Source organism: Leishmania donovani, chromosome 32 (assembly GCF_000227135.1).
Source record: "Leishmania donovani BPK282A1 complete genome, chromosome 32".
Taxonomy (NCBI): domain Eukaryota; phylum Euglenozoa; class Kinetoplastea; order Trypanosomatida; family Trypanosomatidae; genus Leishmania; species Leishmania donovani.
In genome coordinates this window covers 1,007,071-1,026,046 of record NC_018259.1, presented here as the reverse complement: position 1 = coordinate 1,026,046, position 18,976 = coordinate 1,007,071, and the positions used below count along the sequence as shown (strand labels likewise).

The 18,976-nt window shown below is 61.8% G+C and overlaps 6 protein-coding genes across 6 annotated transcripts; all 6 read left to right on the top strand.

Moving 5' to 3' along the window:
- Positions 1–547: 547 nt before the first annotated feature.
- On the top strand, positions 548–2,458 carry LDBPK_322740 (hypothetical protein, conserved; the record flags this gene model as incomplete). The annotated part of the gene is made up of 1 exon (XM_003863639.1): positions 548–2,458. One exon carries the CDS (start codon positions 548–550, stop codon positions 2,456–2,458), a length of 1,911 nt encoding a protein of 636 aa, XP_003863687.1.
- Positions 2,459–3,636: 1,178 nt separating this feature from the next.
- On the top strand, positions 3,637–4,035 carry LDBPK_322730 (hypothetical protein, conserved; the record flags this gene model as incomplete). The annotated part of the gene is made up of 1 exon (XM_003863638.1): positions 3,637–4,035. The coding sequence occupies one exon, from the start codon at positions 3,637–3,639 to the stop codon at positions 4,033–4,035; it is 399 nt and encodes a 132-aa protein (XP_003863686.1).
- A 1,147-nt stretch (positions 4,036–5,182) lies between these two features.
- On the top strand, positions 5,183–6,514 carry LDBPK_322720 (hypothetical protein, conserved; the record flags this gene model as incomplete). Its single annotated transcript, XM_003863637.1, has 1 exon — positions 5,183–6,514. The coding sequence occupies one exon, from the start codon at positions 5,183–5,185 to the stop codon at positions 6,512–6,514; it is 1,332 nt and encodes a 443-aa protein (XP_003863685.1).
- Positions 6,515–7,289: 775 nt separating this feature from the next.
- LDBPK_322710 (hypothetical protein, conserved) lies at positions 7,290–10,109 on the top strand (the record flags this gene model as incomplete). Its single annotated transcript, XM_003863636.1, has 1 exon — positions 7,290–10,109. One exon carries the CDS (start codon positions 7,290–7,292, stop codon positions 10,107–10,109), a length of 2,820 nt encoding a protein of 939 aa, XP_003863684.1.
- A 647-nt stretch (positions 10,110–10,756) lies between these two features.
- On the top strand, positions 10,757–12,013 carry LDBPK_322700 (GPI transamidase component Tta1, putative; the record flags this gene model as incomplete). Its single annotated transcript, XM_003863635.1, has 1 exon — positions 10,757–12,013. The coding sequence occupies one exon, from the start codon at positions 10,757–10,759 to the stop codon at positions 12,011–12,013; it is 1,257 nt and encodes a 418-aa protein (XP_003863683.1).
- A 1,183-nt stretch (positions 12,014–13,196) lies between these two features.
- LDBPK_322690 (AMP deaminase, putative) lies at positions 13,197–18,035 on the top strand (the record flags this gene model as incomplete). Its single annotated transcript, XM_003863634.1, has 1 exon — positions 13,197–18,035. The coding sequence occupies one exon, from the start codon at positions 13,197–13,199 to the stop codon at positions 18,033–18,035; it is 4,839 nt and encodes a 1,612-aa protein (XP_003863682.1).
- Between the last annotated feature and the right edge of the window lie 941 nt (positions 18,036–18,976).

The following is an 18,976-nucleotide window of genomic DNA, read 5'->3' as shown; positions in this document are numbered from 1 at the left end:
TAACTGGGAGGTATCTCACTCCCGACCCTCGCACTGCCTGCTGGTGTGCGAGGAGCCTGCGCCGCCCCGAGGAACGTGCCAGGTAGCCCAGTTGCACGATGGGAGCGGCTGTGAGGCGACCTGCGGAGCGGCGTGGGTGTGTGGGCAGCGTTTGAGGCAGAGACCGTTCTCCGATGACTGAGTCGGCGCATTGTTGCAACGCCGGTGCCTAGCGCTGCTGCGCACCATGCGATGGGGGCCTATGACAGGGCCGGGGCGTGGGGGGGGGGGGAGGGAAGGTCGAGTGGCATCGGGCTTGACGTTGTGTGCCAGAGAGAAAGCGGACACACGTTGGGAGACCAACCCAAACAAACCCTTTGCCAGCACAGTGCTTAGCTCTCTTTCACCTGCTCTCTTCTCCTGCCCCGCTTGCGCCTTCCCTCTCTAAGTGCTCACGCCATTTCTGCCTTTCGCCCATTTCTCTCTTATCACACCCGCCCCTCCGCCAGCCCTTCTATTTCGGTTGATCCTCAAACGCTTCGCTTTAGCCTCTCAGATAGTATTCACCATGGTCATGGCAGGCAGGGAGGACGCTGTTGCTGCCTACTGCGCAAACCTCGCGGTGACGTACGAACGTCTGGCGCACGTGTTGGCGGTTCCGCTTATCGATCATGAGCTGTACTCTTGCCTGTTTCTGCATCCCCTGCTCCACGAGCACTGTGTCGAAGCGAGGGGGCTCTCTTTCAACGGTGCTGCAGCGAGTGCGGCGACCTTCTCGCCGAATGCTTCGGCTGTGGATCACCGCGGTGATGCACTCGTCGCACTTGGCGGCACGGAACTTGTAGTGGCGGCGTTGCGTGCTCATGAGCAGCAGACGCTGCTGGTGATGCAGGCGATCGCGTTGCGGGAGAGTGTGATGACGCGCATCTGGGCGTGCTGCCGTGCCTACAACGACGGCCAGGCCAGCTTAGAAGAGGCGCAGCACACCGTGCTGTGTTTGCTGGAGGAGCACCAAATTGTGACAATGCTCACGGTGGAGTCGGTGGTGGAGTGGCGCCAGGCGCTGAGCCGGCCGTACCCATTTCTGCTAAAAAACGGCGACAATTACCTGATGAACATCGTGCATGACTGTGCCGCACTGGGCACCACTGCAGTGGTGCGGTCGCTCTCGCACGTGCACCTCGAGCGCGATCCTATGTGCGCCAGCGTCGATTTACGCCGCTTGCTGCATCGGCTGGAGATCAAGCATCGCACCCGCCTCGTGAACTCTGGCGCCATGTGGAAGCTTGGGTTGCACCCTATCCGGGCCATCACCTCGAGCCGGCTGCCCACTGGCAGCGCGTGTGGCAGTTACGTCAGTGCGGCGCCACCGTCAACGTGCACATCCCCTAAAGCGCACGGCGGCGCACCTGAGACGCAGCCCTACGCGGGCACTTCACTGGACTTTCTCACCGAAGTGACGCGGCTCGCCGAAGGCTTGAGCAAGGCAGGCGGCAGACATTGCGCACCGCAGCCTCTCCCATCCGCCTCCGCATCCACCTCTTCGATTGCTGCGGGTGTCTCTAGCAGCTCGGGCGCTACCGCAGCGCTTCACTGCCTTCCTCTTCCCTCGCCGCGCGGAGACGCTGCGGTGCAGCAGGAGAAGCAGCGTCGGCTGCTCACTGCGACCCAAGTGCTGGAAAAGGAGGCGTCTGTGCAGCGCATGCTGATCAAGGACCTCTACGATTTGGCGCACGGGCAGGAGCGCTTTGTGCCACTGTTGGACGTGACGGGGCTATTCAAACCGCACGACTGCGGAACAGCAGAGAAGGACATCCCGGCAGACAGCTGGCCTCTCGACAAGGCAGCGTGGCCGTCCCTTGCCACGATGGAGCGGCGCGTGGACCGGCTGAGCTGCATGTCGACGGCACGAGAGGAGCTGCAGGCGAAGCACCTGCTTCCTGCTTGGGAGCGCCGCATGAGCAACAGCATTGCGGATTTAGCCACGTCAACCGGAACCCGCTCTTCGACCCATACCACCTCCCTCTCCTTGCCCGCAGAGGGTTCTCGGGCGCCCTTTCAGCCGATGCCCACTCGGGCAGCTCCGCGCGGCTCGGTCATGACGACGACGACGCGCTCCTCTCGCTGCGCAGACTCGCTGGAGTCAAGCGACGACACTGACAACGAGACCTTCAGGATGCAGCGCGAACACACGAGCCCACCGAGGGAGGATGCCACGTCTCACGCCACATTCTCCCCCGCCTCCCACTCATCGACCCCGGGGTTTCCCTCGTTGTCTGCGGTAGCGCGCGCTCCAACCGTGGCTGCTTCCCAAGCCAGGCATGCGTCTTCGAGCTCTTCATCGCTATATTCGTCCAGAGTTACGTCTTCATCTTCGTCTTCACAAACGCCGTCGCGCAAACCGTCGCTCGAGGAGCTGCGCCAGCAACTGCTGACGGAGCACGGACTCAACTCCGGCTTCGCGAGTATGAGTCGCTAGAGCTGCAGTCGCGGGTCTTTGCCACTACCCTTCCCTGGAAAGGAAGGCGGGGGAGGAGTTGCTGCGGCATCGCGCGTTGCCTGGATGTGAGAGGGTGACCGACAAAGCCCCCTCTCACATCCCGAGGAAAGGGTCGCGGCGGCAAGAGGGACGAAACGCTCGCTATGAAGTGCAACTCCTTCCTTTCCCTTCGAGCATCGAACCTCACATGCAACTCGACCCCCCCCCCTTCCCCCGCGCCTCCCCTCGCTCGACGCACATCAGAGGCAGAGGGAGAGAGAGGTGCCGCGTTGTGCAGTGAGGGACACGCGCGCACGGACGCGGAGACCGGCGGGACACATGACGAGCACAAGAACCAAAAGAGGTCTGCAGAGATGCAAGACCCACGAGGAGAAGGCAAGCTCACCCGCACGCCACCACTTCCAATCTTACTATGCCGCAAGGACCGTAATCTGAAAGACCACATCAGGTGCCGCGAGCATGAGAGTGGGACGGATGTGGTTAGAAAATGAATGAGTGCCATGCTCCACACCTCTGCAATGCTCATGGCGCATGCTATGGGGGTCTTGCCGAAGCTTCTCGTCTCATATGTGCGCGTGTCTGCGCAGAACGGGGCGTGAATGCGCCAGTTCATACTGACGCTAATGTCACGCGCATCGAGAATGCGGGGGTGTGGCCGCACTGGGCACTTTATCTTTCTCCATGCGCGTCTTTTAGGCACCGGCACACACACTTTTCGGGCTCACCGCATTTCTTTTCTCCTCCGCCGCCTCCTCCTTATAGGACTCAGCGCTGCGGTGCACGACGGGACGTGCAACGCTGATCAGCATTCCAACGCACCACAGCTCTCTCCCCGCTCTTCTCATTAGACTACAGCGACCGGAAGGCAACACGCTCGGAGCGACAAGCGAAAGGAATATCGATCACCCAGGCTGGCCGCTTCTTGCCACTGTCTGCACGCCGTGGCCTCTGCTCTATGGGTGCGCATCTAGCTGTTCTTGTGCCTTGACGCAGCCGGACCTTTTCCGTGGACACTGAAGCGGAAGGAGAACGCGTCGGTGGAGCACCTCGAACACGGAATCCTGCGCTCTTTCTTCTTGCGTGTCTGGTGGGCGACGCACCGCCATCGCACCTCCGCGCAATCGTTTTCTCCCTGCCTTCATCTCGTCTCTTTCAAGATGGCCAACGACACAGAGCAAGCGCAGTCGCCGTCTGCTGAGCTGGCGGCGGCGGCACCGGAGCAGCAGCCACGCCACGCGCTGGAGTTTTATCCCCTGCGTGATGAGTCGCGCAACGCCATGGACCAGGAAAAGTACGGTCGCGCACGCACCCACATCGCCGGTCTGGGCCACGTTTCGGCCAAGGACGTGTTCAAAGACTATCGTCGCTCCTGGCTCACGCCATTTTTCGGCTCCAACGAGCCGGAGCCGACCTTCCAGCAGGAAGGAACCCAACACCCATGCCAAATCTTTTCTCGCGAGGTGCACCGATGCTTGGAAGATCACCACAACAGCTTTGCCTTCTGCCAAACGCGCGTTGCGGCGTTTCAGCAGTGCTTGCGTGAGTTCTCCATGTGAGCCTGTGACGTGCGTATGTCTGTGTGGCTGCGACTCTCATTATCGTTGCCGACTCTTGCCCTCTCTGTGTGCGTGTGCGTGCTTTCTCGACTAGGTGGCGCTGCTTGCAGTCTATACCTCGCGTTTGCCTGAGTGTGCGGCCGAATCCGCGAGGAGTTGATGGGAGGGGAGGAGGGCTGGGGCGGGGGCAACGCGGACGGTATATCGCTCGACCATGTTTTGCCTCTTCTCTCTCGGCTGTGGCCATACCCAGGAAGATCACGGCGAGGCAGGCACCGGGCCCCATCCATGCTCATGCGTGTGCGCCGACACGCCATCGCAGAGACAGCGACACACGCGGCAGAAGGCACGACCTTGTAACTTGGGAGGCGACGAAGCGAGGGAAGGGAAGGGGGGTTCACTTCTCGTACTAGCCTTAGTAGACGTATTCGGGAGGAGGTCTCTCCCTCTGTCGGCGAGCTTTTTCGTCCCTCTCCCCGCCGCTCCCAAACATATGTAGCATCGTAGTTGGGCTCCTGCCCCTTTCGATTTCTCTTTATTTTCATGCTCTCTCTTTCCGTTTGTGTGCTGGCTCTGCGCATGACGGGCGCTGAGTCGGTGCGCCTCGTCTTGCTCGTGTGCTTTTCCTTCTGTTTTCTGTGCCGCTGTGGTGTCTGCTCAGTGGGGTGTGCCCGCATGCATGCGCGTCTGCGTGTGCGCCTCCTGCTCTGCCTTTTGTCACTCTCACGAAGGCGTGGGGGAGGCAGGCTTGCCCGGAAACGGTTCCGTGAAGGGAGGTGGTGGCGAAGGGAAGAGGGTCGGGCTCTCTCCGTTCGTCGCTGCGTCTCTCGCTGTTTCGAACCCCCCTCTCTCTCTTTATCGCCTCTGACGTCTCTCTTCCTGTTCGTCGTGCGCGCGTATCGGACGCTTTTCGCGATGGCGTGCCGTCGTCGTGTTCGCCGTCTTTCTTTTCTCCATTTGGTTCTTTTTCGTGGCGCTGTGTGCGTGGTGGTGACTGAACTTCTCTGCCGCGAAACCAATGATGAATGCCCGAGCGTCGGCGTCTTTCTGTGCCCGCGGGCGCATGTGACTGCCTGCCTGAGTGGGTGTCGAGCAAGCTGCTGCTATAGCAATAGGGGAAGCCGCGGGGAGGGGGAGGTGCGCGCAGATGAGCGGTGGTTTCCGCAGCCGATACGGTCGGGGAAAAACCCCTTCTTTGAGTGCCCACTCAGCGTGGCGCAGATCGCTCACTCTTCCTCTCTGCTGGCTCCTCCGCCGTCAACTTTCTCGCGCTCATGATCATCTTGTCTCGGCTCTCTACTTCGTCGATGCTCTCTGCTGCTACCCCCACCCAACTTCAGGTACACACGCGCACACGCCCACTTGCAGCACCATGAACCTGCTGCACTTGGTGCAGACGTCGTACGAGCCGGGTGCGTACATCATGGACGGCTGTCTGTGCAACGGCAGCTCCTCCTTGGCGCTGTCCCTCTCCACCCAGGCCATCCGCCTCTACGACACGCAGGCGGCTACATTTCTGGGAGATATCAAGGAGCACACGCAGCCAATCCAAGACCTTGTGGCCACTCCTGCTCAGCCTAGCATGCTTTACTCTTGCCAGCGCGACTGCGGGGTCATGGTCACGGACCTGCGCCAGGCACGAGCTGTACACTTTTTGTGTGACATGTGCAGTAGCGGTGCGGTCTCCAGTAGCATTGGGGTCACGCCATCCGCGCCGCTTCTCGCCATCGCGGCGGACCGCGACATCCACCTGGTGGACACGCGGACCTGGTGCTCCGTGAAGTGCCTAGATCAGCTGCACGTAGATGAGGTCTCACGGCTGCGCTTTCTCGACGACAAAATTCTCTGCTCCGCTGGCGAGGATCAGATGATCAACTTCCTTTCAGTGGAGGAGGGGGTGATAGACGATGATGTGCTTCTGCAGGCGGTGAACTGCGGCGAGGTGGTCACTAAGATGAGCTGCTTTCCCGAGCTTGGCGTTATGACGATGGTGGGAAGTTGCGAGAACGGCTATGTCTTTCCCCACGACCTGGAACAGCGGGAGACGCGTCATGGGCGGCCGAGCTTCGAGATGTACCTGGTCGACTGGTGCGTGGTGTCTGGCCAGCTGCATCTCGTCTCCGGCGTGCGAGACAACAGCGGCGACGCTGGCCCACTGCAGGTGCTGAACTGGGCGACTGGGCAGACGCAGGTCCTGCCCAAGGTGCACAAGGAGCTCGGTCGTGTCGCCATCGGCTTCGGCAACCGCCTCATCACCGGTGGTGAGGACGGCATGTTGGCGTACTGGAAGCACGGCGACTTGCTGCCGTCCGAGATCGCCACGTCCGTCGGGTACAGCGCACATCGCACGGGATGCGGGAAGGTCTTCGCGAGCAGCCGAACGCACGAAGGTCAGGACAGCGGTGGGTGCGGTGGCGGACGCGTTGGCGGTCGAGGTAGCGGCGGCCCTCACCGAGGTGGTGGCGGCCGGCCCTACTGAGGTGCAGTGGCGCAGCGTGACACCCCTGCGTCCATCGAAGCGCTCCACACTCTGTGAGCGCGGAGCTGCCTACAGGAATACAGTCGGAGCTGCTTGTCGCGTGACGTGCGTCTAACACGCGAAGCTACTAAAGCGCACACAAGCAAACGAAAGAGGAAAAAAAAAACAAGATATTAGGATGACACACACACACACACACAGAGGCACGGCGTGTGACGTGACCGCAGCGTGCCTTTGTTGGTGTAGCCGTGCTTGTGCGCGGGTGGTCACCATATGCGTGGTGCACTCAGCATCGAGGGAAGTGAGCTCTTCGTTTCTTTCAGCTCCTGTTGCATGCCGTGGACATAGTCCGCTGCGCGGAAGTGCCTCGCGCCTTTTCCAACGCTGCCCAGTACACTCCTCGCGTCTCCTGTAAGGCAAAAAGGCTATTCTCCGCACCCCACGTCTCTCTCTCGTGCTTGAGCGTGCACCTCTACTGGCTTCATCTGGCATGAAACGCTCGTGCCCGTGCGGTTGATTGCACGTTCTACCGCTATCCCTTCCCCACTGTCACCCACACACGAGCCGTCAAGCGCAGCACAACAGATGGTGCTCGATTGCTCCTTGTCTTTTCAGCATTCTTCGCTGTTGTGCAGCGCATCCGTCGCTCAGCCCTCTGCGTGGCCGCCGCGGGTACTCATCGCTTCGTCATTTGCTCCTTTTGCTGCTGTGTCTTTTCCTGGCCTCTTCCTCTGCAACTCCGCCGCGTTCGCGCTGACGCCCGCTCATCGCCTCTATGCTCTCTTCGTTAGACGCAGAGGCACACGTCGCCGCGGCGGCGACGTCCCCTGCAGCAAACCCCGCCCGCAGCGCACCCGGCACGGCTCGCAGAGTTCGACCCCCACTCTTGTCCATTGCACTCCCACCCATCGACGTCGACGCGATGAGCCCGCTCATGACGGCGCCGAGGGCAGAGGCGCATGCTTCACTCCCGTCCTCGAGAGCAAGCCCCACCCCTCTCGATGCCGATCGTACCTCCAGTGCAGGAGACGCAGCCCACAGGAGGTCGTCCTGGGAGAAAATGTTGAGCGCCGACGCGCCGCAGACTGTTCCTCTCGCCACTTCGTCAGCCATAACGGCATCGCCACGTTTCCCGGTACTTCACCTTGCTATCCACGCCTGCGAGGACGAAGTGGCCCCTCTTCAAACCTTGTATTTGCGCCTCTTCCGCGAAGCAGAGGAGCGCGCGCAGCGACAGCTCCGCGTGCGGGAGCAACGAAGGGCTGCCCAGAAGCCGCGCGAGAAGGAGAGATGCACGCCCCGCCCCCACGTGCTGTCGTCCCGTTGTGAGCCGACCGCGGGCCAGCATTCTGCCTCTCCGGACGCACCCGCTCCTTCCGCGAATGGGCCTGCACAAATGTCATCGGGAGCAGCACAGATGCGTGGTGCGCGCTCTCCTGCGCGGGCCAGCGCCCCTATGGGCGCTACAGTTACCAACAGCAAGGAGACCGAGGCGGGCCACACAGGGGAGGATGCGGCATGCGAGAGGCTCTACCGAAACGCCACCAAACAGGCGGAGCGGCGGGAGCGGCGGCTGCAGGCGTTGCGAGAGGCGCAAGAGGCGGATTTTCAAGCTAACTGCACCTTCCACCCATCGTTATCCCAAGTGGAAGAGGGCCATCGCGAGCGCAAGCCCACCCGCCGAGCGCGTTCGCACAGCTCCGGGGCGGGAGGCATGGCGCGTGCCCGCGGCGCCGAGGCGAACCTGGGCGACGGCAGAGGTGCTTTGCCTCACCGCGCGATGAGCTCATCGGCAGCTCAGCGGACGCCGTCGCGCTCGTCGAGGCAGTTTTCGGCCACACAGGAGGAGCTGCAAGCAGCCCACCCACGCCGTCTCGCGGAGCTTTGGTGGAGAACCGAGGAGGAGACCAGGTCGAGCTTGCACACCGGCGTCCCTCGCTCCAAGGCAAGTGAGCCCCCGTGCACGTACCTGGAGAAGGCGAAGAGCTGCAGGGGCCTCATCGGCGCGGGGTCGGAGCACTTCGCGCACTATGTCAAAGGCAGGCAGACCCGTTCAACATCAACGGTGGGCCCTCAGCATTGCCGAGGTGCACTCGCCGTATCGACGCCGCGGCTCGACAGCGCTTCGCTGTCTGACAGGCCACCTCAGTCGGAGAGCGAACCCAGCAGTGCACCGTCGGGGACCTTCGGTACACCGCAGCAACATACTCCCGCCCGCAGCAGGGTGCGCGAGAAGACGACGAAGACGAGCGACGACGGTCGTGCTGCAGTAGCTCCGCCGCAGGTGTTCGGCCGCCTCTTCCGCGACAGCGATGAGCGCGCGGCGGTTCGGGCATTCATTGAGCTGATGAGGGAAAAGTGGATGCACACAGAGCTGTACAAGCCAAAGGCACCTAGTAACGGCGCGTCTGCGGCGGCGCGAACTCATCGTGATGGGCAGCAGCGCTCCTCGGCGAGACAGCGACCACCGGGTGCGCAGTGCAACAAGGACACAACAGCAGCGATTGCCCTTGCAGTCGGCGGTGCGGCAGCTCGTGAGAGCCCACCACGCCACGCAGACACCAATCGGCCCTTCGCCGTTGGCTACACCGTCTTTGACGCCCTTTACGCAGAGCGGGAGGAGCTACAGTGGCGGCGCGAGATTCGCCATTTGCAGGTGGAGGGCGATGCGGAGACGTGCACCTTTCACCCCTTCGTTGATGCACGGAGCCGCGTGCTTGCAGAGGAGCGTTCCCGGCGACTTTCAGAGGGCAACGGCCTAGCAGCCGAGACGGTGCGAGAGCGGCGTACCCGAACTGCGGCGGGCGCAGAGGCGAAGGAGGCGACCTGCTGTGCACAAATGCACTTCAGCGACCCCGCCTTTTCTCAGCCGCAGACGGAGCGGAATCGTCGACGACAGGAGGAGCTGCTGACGGCGCTGCCGCACAAGTGCAGCGGCGTCGTCGCTGAGTGCTGCTTCCGCCCTGCTAGGTCGCAGGCGACGCGGTCGATGACGGAGGGGAAGCGCAGCCACCTGCAGATCATTGATGATCACAAACTTGCGCAGCAGCTGATTGGTGCTCGTATGAGTTGCCCAGGTAATAACTCGGTGACTGCCGCTGCCGCTGCCACGACCCCTCTGTCCCCGTCGGCCAAGCGGACGCCTCGTGCTAGAGGGATGTGGGTCCCCACCGGCGCCACAACATGGGATGCGCCACCCGCTTCCGTAAAGGACTTGGCGCAGTCGACCATCGACCGTGCCGAAGGATATGAGGTTCTCCGCTCGGTGTCACCGCCATCACCGCAGTGGCACGCAGGCCTCTGCGCGTGCATCGGACTCGAGCTCGCAGTGCGGGCAGCGGGCTCGCCTGTGAAGCAGCATCGCTCACAGTGCAGCATACCTCACGGCGGCGCCTGTGTTTACTCATCCCGTGATGCCAACGGGATGCCCGGCGCGGCTGCTGGGTCAGGCACGGCGGGCATGCATCGGTTTAAAGCCGCTCTCGAGGACAACGCAGGCACCGTGCACATTGCAACCGCTGCTTCCTCGACGTACCTGCGGCATTTGGAGTCGGAGCTACAGACTGCGCTAGAGGACTGTTCGAAGTGTGTTTGAGCGTGCGGCAATGGAGTGAGTCGGGCGTGTTTCTCGAAAAGAGCGTGTGCACGTGTGAAACTATGGCGCTCGGTGGCGCTTGGCGACTGTCCTCAGCCATCACTGCACTTATGAGAGGAGCGCGGGAGAAGGGGACGGGGCTGGGAGGGGGGGGGGAGGGTGAAGTGCACGGAACCCGCACAGCGAATAAAATGCAAGGGGAGGCGCAGTGGCTCTGCCACACACGTGCCACGCACACACACGCGTACGTGTACGCGGGTTCTGCTCTGCCATCCCCCAACTTGCGTCTCTTCCTCTGTTTTCGATTCCGGCTGATTGCATCCCTGTTCTCTTATCTGTCCTGCTTCCTCCTTTGCATCGTACGGCGCTCTGCACCATGCTGGCGCCGTGTGTGTGTGTCTTGGGTGTGTATGTTTGCGCGACACCCACAGCGTAACATAATCGGCATAAGAGGAGGTCGAAGGAGGCGACGAGAACAGAGTACAGAATTGGTGACGTGTAGCCGTTTTTTTGTACGTAATCTCATACACTCTCGCCATTAACGCACACACACAGACACACACACACACACACACACATACTCCTCCTGCAGCTGAGCTTCTCCACCCTCCCTCTTTCACTTCCGCATAGGTCGAGCAAGTGGCGCCATGCCGAGCAGTCTTCCTAGACCGAAGTTCACGGCAGTGGCGGCGCCGTCCGAGACGTGGCGGCGCAACGCTACAAACAGCTTTGCGGCACTCAGCGCATTCATATTTCTTGTCGTCATCGGTGTACATTGGACGACGGTGAGCCATGAGCATGTAGAGCTACCGATGGATCGCGTTCTGGTAGACCTGCAGGCGAGGTGCTCCACTCTGGAAGGCACCCCTGCCTTGACCTCTGCCTCGCTCCCTCCCGCATTTTACGGGCTGGGTGTTTGGGTGGACTCCCCGGCGTTGCTGCTCAGCGTACATGCGGCGCTTGCTCTGATGAAGGAGCGGCTGGCAGACGGCCTGAGCACCGCTGCGGCAGCTGTCCCGCTTCCGACTCACACGCTTTATACCTTTGTGCGTCTGCAGTCGCAGGTGCGGGATGAAGTGATCGCTGCACTCTTCAAGGAAGCACAGAGTGGGCGCTTCCCTAGCGCGAAGCGCGTGTTGCGCAAGCTGGAGCACTTGGCAAACCAACAGCAGCTCGGCTTGCCGACGCTGAAGCATGCCTTTCTGCCTGAGGTTGGCCAGGAGGCGGAGCTGTTTGGCCTGTCGCTCTTTAGTGTGCCGGCGTCCGCGCTGCCGGGGGATGCAGCGGGCAAGGTGCAGTGCTTCGTCGCTGACGTGCGGCAAGCGTACTGCATGCTTCCCGTGGAGGTGCCGGATGCCTCCGATGTTGCGTCCTCCGGTAGGACGAGTTTTTCAGCAGCTTCTCTCACACCTTTGTCGTACCGACTGCGGGCCGCTTCACTGGAGGCCGAGGTACGCGCGGCGCTTCTCTCTGTCGTAACACAGCAGATCGGCTTGGCTTCTTTCAAGCCTGCCGACGTGGCGGCCTGGAAGCGGGCGCGGGAGCATCAGGGGTGTCTGCACACGATCGCCTCTGTGACGAGCACGCTGCGCTCCATTGCGGCAAACACGAACATGGCCGTCCCACAAAGCACGGAGCGCATGTTCGCAGTCTTGGAGCGCCACGTGCAATCCGGCTCCTTCCTGCGAGCCGCGCGTGCCGCCGACGACCTGCAGTTCCACCCATCGCTCACCCCGCAGCTGTACATTCCGTGGGACCATTCGCTCGTCTCGCAGTTGATTGTGCTGCTGCCGATGGTGTCCTGCACGCTACTGGCCGCGCGCTCTCTCGTGGAGGAGCGCTGGCACAACCACGCTCGCGCAAAGGCCACCGCCGAGGCACAGGATGCGAAGAAAGGCCAGTGACAGGACCGTGACTCACTCACAGCTTCGCAGAACAGGAGGCTTTGAACGGAGGAGGAGGAGGCTGTGCGTGCAAGGGGCGCGCGTTTCCCGGGTCGCTACGCGGCGCTGCTGCGCAATCGCACGGCGACAGCGTGCGCCACGCCGCACCTCTACCTCCGCCACGCGCCTCGTGGAGAGTAGGTATTTGGTTTCTCATTCAAACCTTTAGGTGGCATGCAGTCGACCAGCGCAGCCGCCATTGGGTGTAGGTGACGCGTGCGCGGGCGTGTGTGTCTGTGCGCGAAAACGAGGCCGCTTAAGCAAATGATGTGTAAAGTGCGGAGGGGAAAGTGTACCCGGTGGAGAGGCGATCGCCCCGCGTGCACAGCCCCTATCCCTTTTCTTCCCTCACACGCACTTGAGTTTGCGTGTTTATCTGATGTGCCGACGCGGGGTGCGGGCGGTCTGCGTCTCCTGAGGAAGACCAAGCCACTTCCGCTTCGTATTTCTTCGTATGCAGGGGGAGGGGAGGACAGGAACCGTTGTCTTTGCTTCTCTCCCGCCGGCACGCGCGCGTGCAACCTGTTGAACTGTCTTCGATGTGGCTCGCGCGCTATACTTATTGTATTCTTTTTTTTTTCGTGTTGCGTATTTGTGTGTTCGGCCCCGCATGCGCTGATGTGACGCCCATGGCTGCTCGCGGCCACATCATTAGCATGCGTTTCCCATCCACGATGACAGCAACGACGCTCATCCAAGAGGGCATGAGACAAGAGAGGCAAGCAGCCTCACACCCGTCACGCACCACGTTGGAACAACTTGGACGGTGTGCACCGTGCTGCCCATCGAGGTCATCCGCAACTGAAGCGCTGTGTCAGCGGGTGCGAAAGGCGGAGTGGCTCACGCGCACCTCTCCCCTATCTCCCTTGGCACGCCTACCTCACTGCTGTTGTCGCAGGCGTAACGGGCAGGGGGATGCGAGTCTGCGCCAGCATGCCCATCCATTCGCTTGTCTTGCGTATGCGAACGTGCGTGTACTCCCTTTCAGCTGGTCACCATTCCTTCTCTGTACCTCTCCCTTGACCTTCACCTCTTCGAAAAGGAAAAACAAAACAAAACAGAGAGCAGGGCCTTGCGCGCGCACACCAACTGCGCTCCTCCCCCACCGACACCGACACAGGTGCGCCCATGCACAGCGGCGACCATGGAAAGCAACACTCGCGCGCAGCCCAAGATGCAGGGGGGTGCCACGCCCGTCATTGAGCGCATCCTTTCCCACAAGCACCTGCGGCAGCCCTGCTCCGCCATCTCCGCATCCTTCGAGCCCTTCCGAGGCATCGGCGATGGCAGCGGAGAGATGCCGGGCTCTGATGACGGTGATAAGGCCCAAAGGGATTTTCGTGGCAGGGGCGCGTTGGAGGCCTCCGACGCCGCTGTGGCACCCACGTATCATCGCATCATGATCGACGGCGATGAGGGCGACAAAGACTACCTCAAGTGCGTCGGCATCATGGCGCACATCATCCAGGCTCGTCAGGCATACAAGAATACGGACCAAGGGCAGCTAGAGGTGCCTTTGACAGCAGAGGAGCTGGAGAGGCGTTACTGCGGCACTGCGGCGCCTGCTACTTCGGCGTTGGGGGGGTCGCAAGCCGCGTCGGTGTCTTCCCCTCTTTCGTCGCCAGCCGGCAAGATGCCGAAAGGCCCGCTATCACAGACTGATGACTCCACAGCGGTGGCCTCGCTCATGGGGCTCGAGTTTCGCCACGGCGTCTTTGGCTTTGAAGGCATGCGCACTCGTGTCGTGCCATGGGAACAGTACGTGCGCGATATCCGCGCCGTCTACGGGGCCATCGAGAACGGCCCGTGTCTCTCCACCGCCCGCATGCGCCTCACCTCCATCGCCGAGAAGTTCCGCCTGTACCTGTTGCTTAACCTGGAAATCGAAGGCAACTATGATGAGCTGTACCGCGACGGTGGCGTCTACGCCCCGTGCACGCGCGTCGACAATGGCGTGAACATGCGCACGTCTGTTGTGGCGCCGGTGCTGCTGGAGTACGTGGTGACTACGGCGCTAGAGCAGCCGCGCGCTCCCCTCTACGTCGACCCCCACACGCAGCAGGTCGTGACACTGGCTGCCTACCTTGAAGCGGGCGGTATCCAAGACCCGCGCGAGCTCACGGTGGAGGGACTCGGCTTGCAACCTACACTGTACCGCAACAAGTACCTGCCATACGACCCGTTCGATGCGAAGCTGAACCCCGCTGGCGCCTTTGGTGCGACGCTGCTGCAGGCACTCTTGTCAACCGATGGACCGAGCCACGGAAACCTGTGCGGCATGCTGCTCCGCGCCGAGCTGGAGCAGCGCGAGTACCAGAAGCAGCAGATGACGGCGACCGAGATGATGCTGGAGATCTGCGGGCACCACCCGGAGGAGCTCACGCGACTCGCGGTGTGGGTGCGTCGGCAGGGCTTCAACAAGTTTTCGCGCAATCGATGGGTGCTGGCGATTCAGCGAGAGCGCCACTCCACGAAGCAGCTGGGGCCAAGCCAGCTTCCCTCTCTCTGCACCACCGTTGGTGATCAGCTGCGGCACATTTTCTATCCCCTCTTCATGGCGACGCTGTGCCCACAGGATCCGCAGTGGTCGGACGTGGCGCAGCTGCTGTGCCACACCGGCGCCCTCGGCATTCGCACTCACGCTGTCGTGCGCTCTGAAAATTTCAGCGCCACTCCTGTGGACCCGGACGCGCTTCCGTGCACCAACGCACTACGTGAGGATGGGCAGACCACCGGCCACGGAAGTGCGATGGCGCACGGTGGTGGGTGCAGCGACTACTACTTCTTTTACTACGTCTGGGCTAACCTGGCGTCGCTGAATGCGCTGCGCACGCGCCTCGGCCTCCACACACTTTTCTTCACGCCGTCCGTAAATGAGAAGGCGCCGGCGTACGACCAGCTTGTCAGCTCCTTCCTCCTCGGCGACGTCGTGCACGACGTGAGCTCACTCGCGCAAAGTTGGATTATGCAGTTCCTGTACATGTACTGCCGCATCGGCATCGTACTCTCCCCCTTGCGCGACAACGCGCTCAGCACCGCGTACTTTGACAGTCCGTTCGTGAAGTATTTCCGCCAAGGGATGCGGGTATCGATCAGCACGTCCGACCCGCTGTACTTCCACCACCACGAGTCGCAGCCGCTTATCGAGGAGTATGCGACGTTGAGCAAGCTGTGCTCGTTGACGCCGATGGACACGATGGAGCTGGGGCGCAACAGCGTACTGAATAGCAGCTTCCCGCTGGAGGTGAAGCAGGCTTGGCTGGGCGAGCGCTTTTCTACGCTAGGGGCGGAGGGCAACGACCTGCGTCGCTGCGGCGTGTGTGACTATCGCCTGCAGTTCCGCCACGAGACCCTCGCGCATGAGGAGGCGCTTCTAAACCAGCTCCTGGCGAAGGCCGGCATCAAGGCGCCAGGCGGCGTGGGCTCGGGCGTTGACGGCGGCGACAGCGACGGCGGAGCCCTTTCACTGCACCTCATCCCCTACGCGCAGTCGGTGCTGGTTTCGGACCTCGTCCAGCAGTCTCGCCACTCGCGCCGCATGAACTACACGGACCAGCGCATTGTGTACCCCCGCATCGACATCTACTACGGCGGCCATCGCTCGGGCTTCGCGACGGAGGCGGTGGCGGCGCTGCGGCAGGTCGTCGCGCTCCGTCTCAAGTACGTCGGAAATGCGAACCGCACGGCGGTGGCGACTGACGCCAACGTGCACGTCGAAGACGTCTTCAGCACCACCCGTCAATTTGATGAGGCGCAGTGGGAGTACAACACGTACTATGGCGTGTGCATCTTGTCTCAGCAGGGCAAGACGCCGTTGTGGCCGACGTTCCTGCCGACCATTACGGAGTTCATTCGCGACATGTCCGTGATTCGGCAGACGGCGAGCTCGGTGGCTCTGCAGCGGCTCGCGACGCACCGACTTCACCTGCTGGAGCAGAAGTTCCTGCTCCACCTCTCCATGAACATCTCCAACGAGGCCGGCAAGAGGGAGGAGAAGGAGTGGAACAACCGCGACTTCTTCACCGCCTACAAGGTGGACACGAACGTGCATACCGACGCCGGCTCGAACGCCCGCACGCTGCTGGAGTTCTTTGTCGACAAGGCCCTGAATCACGGCGAGGACGTCGTCTTCGAGCGCGATCATCACCCCGTCACGCTCAAGGAGCTGCTGAGCGAGTACGAGATTGACGTGCACCACATCACCGTCGACGAGCTTAACCACCGCCTGAACACGCACCCCGACCTGCGTGAAATCTTCCTGTCACCGTTTAACTTCATGCAAGGCCGTTACTTTGCCGAGCTGACTAAGCGGACTCTGGACATCTACGAGGAGGACGCCTTCAGCTACGCCGAGAACCGGCTCTCCATCACCGGTGCCTCCGAACAGGAGTGGTACGATCTGGCGCACTGGTTCGATTGCTACGGCATGGCCAGCTCGCGTAGCCGTTGGATGGTGTGCCTGCCGTGGCATTACCGCCGCCTACGCCGAAACGGAGTGCTGAAGAACTTCGGCGCGTTCCTCGACAATGTCTTCCATCCGCTGTGGGAGATCAGCATGCACCCGGCCAAGGACACAAAGTTCCACTACCTACTGGCGCACCTGTCCGGCTTTGACTGCATCGCGGATGAATCGAAGATCGACCTGCCGCTCACGGACGTCTCACCGCACGACTGGAACAGCGACTTGAACCCGCCGTACAGCTACTACATGTACTACATATGGGCAAATATCACGTCGCTTAACGAGTTCCGGGCCTCGCGCGGGCTGAGCACGTTCACCCTGCGTCCGCAGTGCGGCGAGCGCGGCAGTATGGACCACCTCGTGAGCGGCTTCTGCTTGGCTAACAGCATCAACCACGGCGTCACGCTGGCGCGGCACCCCGTGCTGGAGTACATGTGGTACATTGCTCAGGTCGGCGTGGCAATGTCCCCGCTCAGCAACACAGCTGGCGCCTCCGCCTACCTTGAGAACCCTTTCCCGGTCTTTTTCCATCGCGGCTTGAACGTTAGCCTCGCAACGAATCAGCCGCTCTACTTCCACTTCACGCGTGAGCCGCTTGTGGAGGAGTACTCGATCGCCGCGAAGCTGTGGAAGTTCGAGCTGAATGACATGTCCGAAATCGCGCGCAACAGCGTCTTGCAGAGCGGTTTCTCGGCTGCGTGGAAGGAAAACGCGCTGGGCCCGCGGTATCAGCTGCGCTCTACCCTTGGCAACGACGTGCGTCGCAGCCGCGTGTCAGACATTCGCGTGGCGTACCGATATGAAGTGTACCACACTGAGCTGAACTTCCTGGACGAGCAGCTCGCCGCCGCTTCTCCCGGGTTCGCGGGGAAATCGTCGGTACCCGAGACCGCATCGCCTCCTGCGGAGGCGGACGCAAGCCGGGGACATATGAACAGCCTCTTAAATGGCGTCTCTCGATTTTCCACAGACGCCGGCTGTGAGCCTGCGGCTGGCGCTGGCAGGTCTCCTGCCCCCACTGCATCGTCTCAGCGGATGCCGCGTGCCATGAAGCTGTTGGAAGAGGAGCTGGCCATTTGCGGGGACGTTTGGCAGGGAGTGGCATCGACTCCGCTGTTACCGACCTCCACCACGAACACGGATGGCTCATTGACGTTTCTGCACACGACCAACTCCCGAAGTGTGCATCTGTCACGGCACAGCTCCTCGGAACTCCTGCCACCGCCGTTGGCGTCACGGACGGCGCAGTTGCGTGGAGAGATTCGACGGCTCGACGCGGAACTAACCCGCATGCGAGCCGTCTCGCTACAGGTGGCCGGCGAGAACAATTCCATTGCTGTGCAGGTGAACGCACTGCGCGAGCGGCTTCAGACCGAAGGGCTAACCATCCTGGGCGGCCTGTGCGGCAGCGCGAACGAAGAGGAAATCGAGCCGTCGTCAACGTCAAGTGGCGAGTCTGCGGTGACTGGGGCCGCCGCGGTGGAAGAGGTGGAGGGCGGTGGTGGGCGACCGTCTCTCTAAGAAGCGTTCGTTAGCCGAGGCACTCTCCTTCCCGTGCCCGTGACATGGCGCGTGATGCGATGCGTGCACGCTACGCTAAGTCGGACGGAGCGTTTGAGCGCCACCATGCTCTTCCCGTTCTTCTTTTTGGTTTGCTTGCCTTTGGATGCCATCGATGTACATAGATCGGCCACCTCGCGCGCCGCTTGCGTCTGGAATACCTTCTATATATTTTCACGTACTGGCACCTGGCCTAGCATTGACGTTTGAGAGACGGCACCCACGCCTGTGCGCGCGTGCAGCCCTCGCTTTATCTGCCCGGCACCCTTCAGCTCTTCCTTTTGGCACCGGCACTGGCAGCAACACGGACGGGCAGAAGATCCCCTGCGAGGGAAAGCGCATCCACCCCACTTCACGTACAACAGGTGATTTCGGTGCTGCTTGCACGGCAACTGGGGTGAAGGTGAGTAGGCGGGTGGGTGAGCGGCCGTCTTTTCCGTGCGCCGCCCATACATGGGAGAGGAGAAACCCCGCCACAGATGGGAGGGGAGGGGGTGATGCTTCCAGCGGCACACGCACACACGATGACGCTGCTGCCCTCGCTCGTCGCCTCAACTCCTCGATGGCCGTCGTCGATGGCCGGCACACTTCTCATTGTCTGCATGGGTCACCATCACACTCTGCCACCTTGTCATCTCCCGGGTACTACCCTTTCCTCGCCCTCTCTTTGTTTTTCCTCGTCGCAGTTGTGATGTGCACAGCTCTTCTCCTCGTCGTCCGTCCTCTCGTCCTCCTCCTGCCGATCAGCGCATTCACACACACACACACACACACGCACACAGACCCTTTTGCATTCCCACAGCGCCCTCAAGGGGGGAGGGGGACGCACCTGAAGTAAGCGGTGCCGAGGACGTGCGTCTCTCGCTTGCTCGATGCCTGTCGGTCTTATCGTCCTTCGCGTT